We start from the raw sequence: 2,558 nt of genomic DNA on the forward strand, positions 1-2,558 counted from the left end.
CCTCCCTACAAAATTGTTGTTCTTGTGTGCAGTACGAGATGTCCTGGAAGGAGCATTGCATCCGACGTTTGATTCCCCTGATATAGAAGATTGCTTGAATCTTATACGTGAGCGTAAAACTCTCAGTGACAATCAAGTGTTGAAGTCCAGAGGCCTTCTCAAATCAGTGGTCACCCAAAAGGTTCATCCATGGTTTTAATATTCATTAACAACATAATAACATAAAATTGTCCATCTAAAAGTATCTACATGACTTGCAGATTCTTCTAATGGAATCAAAAATTTTGCTGATTGATAATTCAAGGATTAGATTGCTAAACAGCCTCACAAGGCTTTCTGCTTTTGACAACCGCACTTATATCCTTCAACTCCTGAAACCTTTCTTGCTGGTTGGTTTGAAACTTCGGTTATATTCAGAGAGATTTCATTATCCGTCTAGTTTTGCCTTTGAATTGATTCTTAACGTTATTTTGTCTCTTCTAATCTAGAATGAAATTGTGAATATGGAGTCCAAAGCCAAGACAGATGCAGCAGATGCAGCAGAAGCAGATCTTTTAAGCGAGGTGGAGAAGAAGAAGCCACAACCAAAGAAGATGAATAATAAAAACAAAAAGGTCTTTGAAGTTCTAAATTTCTTATATATCTGTTAACCTATTAGTAATATCGGTTTAAAGTCTGAAGTCTTAACAAGTCAATAACGTGTTCCTATCTTCTAGGGATATCATATCTTCTATTTAGATTTCGTTTCCTTACTTGTAGGATTTCATTTCTCTGGTTTGTGTATAATAACCTGTTTACTAGTCAATTCAAGAAAATTATTCTCCACAAATTGGTTGTAAGATTGATTGATCTTCTTGGTGCGACAGAAAACTTCAACTAGCATGCCTAGTCCCCTTGAGAAGACTGTTGAACGGTAAGTACCTTTAGAGTCATTTTCACATGTTAATAAATTGTTTTCGGGTTTTCTCTGAGCAAAACGTGTTCTTACATGTACAGTAAAAATTCTCTCAATCTTGAACCGGAGAGTACATCTGCGTCACTAAGAACGGTTGAAGAAGATTGTATTGAACCAGAAAATACTCCTGCAAGTGAGATGGGTCAATTGGAAATTTCATCCGAATCTGAAATTCAAGTGGAATCTACTAAAGAAGACCCTGGTTGTTAAAAGCTTTTCAATTGACCAATAGTTAGAATTCTTTTGTTCTGAGATGCACATAATTCTTATTTCTTTTATTTGCCATTTTCAAGATATGCACAACAGGCCTGGAGAAGAAGATTCACAGTCAGCCCCTGGAGAAAGTGCAGCTAGATATAATTCAGTTCATGACATGACACTGAAGGTAAAGCAGTTACCAACCCATCACAAGATTTAGTAACTAGACTATCATCTTCTGAATTCCAATATCTGTTTGCTTCCTCAATGTTTTCGATAAGTTCATAAAAACTTGTGTTTTTGCAGTCCCTCTTGAACATTAAGGTTCTCAAAGAAGATTTGATGAACCAACCATTGCACGACCACCTGGAAGAACAAGTTCCTCTTTCACTACGAAATTTATTTGCTGCTTTTGTTTCAGAAGAAATAAAACATGAGGGAGTCTACAGTTACCTCTTGAGCGACTTACATGCTTCCCAAGAAGAAGTTATTTCTATGGTTCGTGTGGAGATACGGTTCTAAGCATTATATTATAAAATGTCTGTCAATAAGCTAAATTATTATTCTGAAGGTATTCAAATTTTTACTAATTTGCAGTCGAGTGATGCTGCTAAGGTAGTTGTAGCCATCCTTGATTTTTGGCGTTGCTGGAAAAATCCAGAAAGAGAAAGCTTGGTAACTCGCCTTTTTACGGTGCCGGATAATAAAAGAATGAGCTGTAGAAAATGCAGAAGGACTACAAATTATCCAGAGCAAAGCTCTTATGGCATTGTTATGCCTGCAGATGCAATCAAAGATCTGAAGGTACGATTTTATTTATTATCCCTTTATCTTTTAACAGAAACTGCAGGTGCTTACCCTTATAAAGCTGTTTTGTGCTTAAAATGTATGCAGTGTGCTTTTGGGAATATAAAGTTTGTGGATATCCTAAAGGTGATACGCATGGGATATAAAATGGTATGTGACAGTGAAACAGGAGGTTGCGGAAAGACGAACTATGTTCATCACACTATAAGTAGATGCCCGCCTATCTTCACAATCGGTAAGGTTTTCCCCCATGATTGTGATCTTTTGTACTCATTTCGTGTATTATGCTTATCATAAAGCTACCACAACATCAGTGTTGGAATGGGAGAAGAGTGCAACTGAAGACGAGATATCTGAAACAACAAAGGCTCTGGACTGGGAGATAGATATCAGCAGGCTGTACGAAGAAGGCTTAGAACCAAACACTAACTACCGGCTTGTGTCAATGGTAAAAACATCTGAAACAGGTTCATATATTTGTGATATTGTTCTTCTGTATTTGTTTGTTAAAGTGTCAGAATATCTGGGATGTGATGCAGGTTGGTTGCAGTGGAGTAGGAGAACACATATGCTTGGCTTATGAAAAGAACCGGTGGGT

At 37.1% G+C, this 2,558-nt stretch overlaps 1 protein-coding gene across 1 annotated transcript in view; it reads left to right on the top strand.

Moving 5' to 3' along the window:
• Positions 1–2,558, top strand: part of LOC104756918 — a 5,606-nt gene that overhangs the window by 2,240 nt on the left and 808 nt on the right. The window contains exons 2-12 of the mRNA XM_019231416.1: positions 15–181; positions 261–389; positions 489–614; positions 867–913; positions 997–1,157; positions 1,249–1,340; positions 1,460–1,651; positions 1,751–1,957; positions 2,048–2,195; positions 2,275–2,408; positions 2,500–2,552. Coding sequence (XP_019086961.1) covers positions 15–181; positions 261–389; positions 489–614; positions 867–913; positions 997–1,157; positions 1,249–1,340; positions 1,460–1,651; positions 1,751–1,957; positions 2,048–2,195; positions 2,275–2,408; positions 2,500–2,552 — 1,456 coding nt within the window. The remainder of the gene's footprint in view (positions 1–14; positions 182–260; positions 390–488; positions 615–866; positions 914–996; positions 1,158–1,248; positions 1,341–1,459; positions 1,652–1,750; positions 1,958–2,047; positions 2,196–2,274; positions 2,409–2,499; positions 2,553–2,558) is intronic.

The sequence above is a fragment of the Camelina sativa genome, chromosome 2 (genome assembly GCF_000633955.1).
Source record: "Camelina sativa cultivar DH55 chromosome 2, Cs, whole genome shotgun sequence".
Classification (NCBI taxonomy): domain Eukaryota; kingdom Viridiplantae; phylum Streptophyta; class Magnoliopsida; order Brassicales; family Brassicaceae; genus Camelina; species Camelina sativa.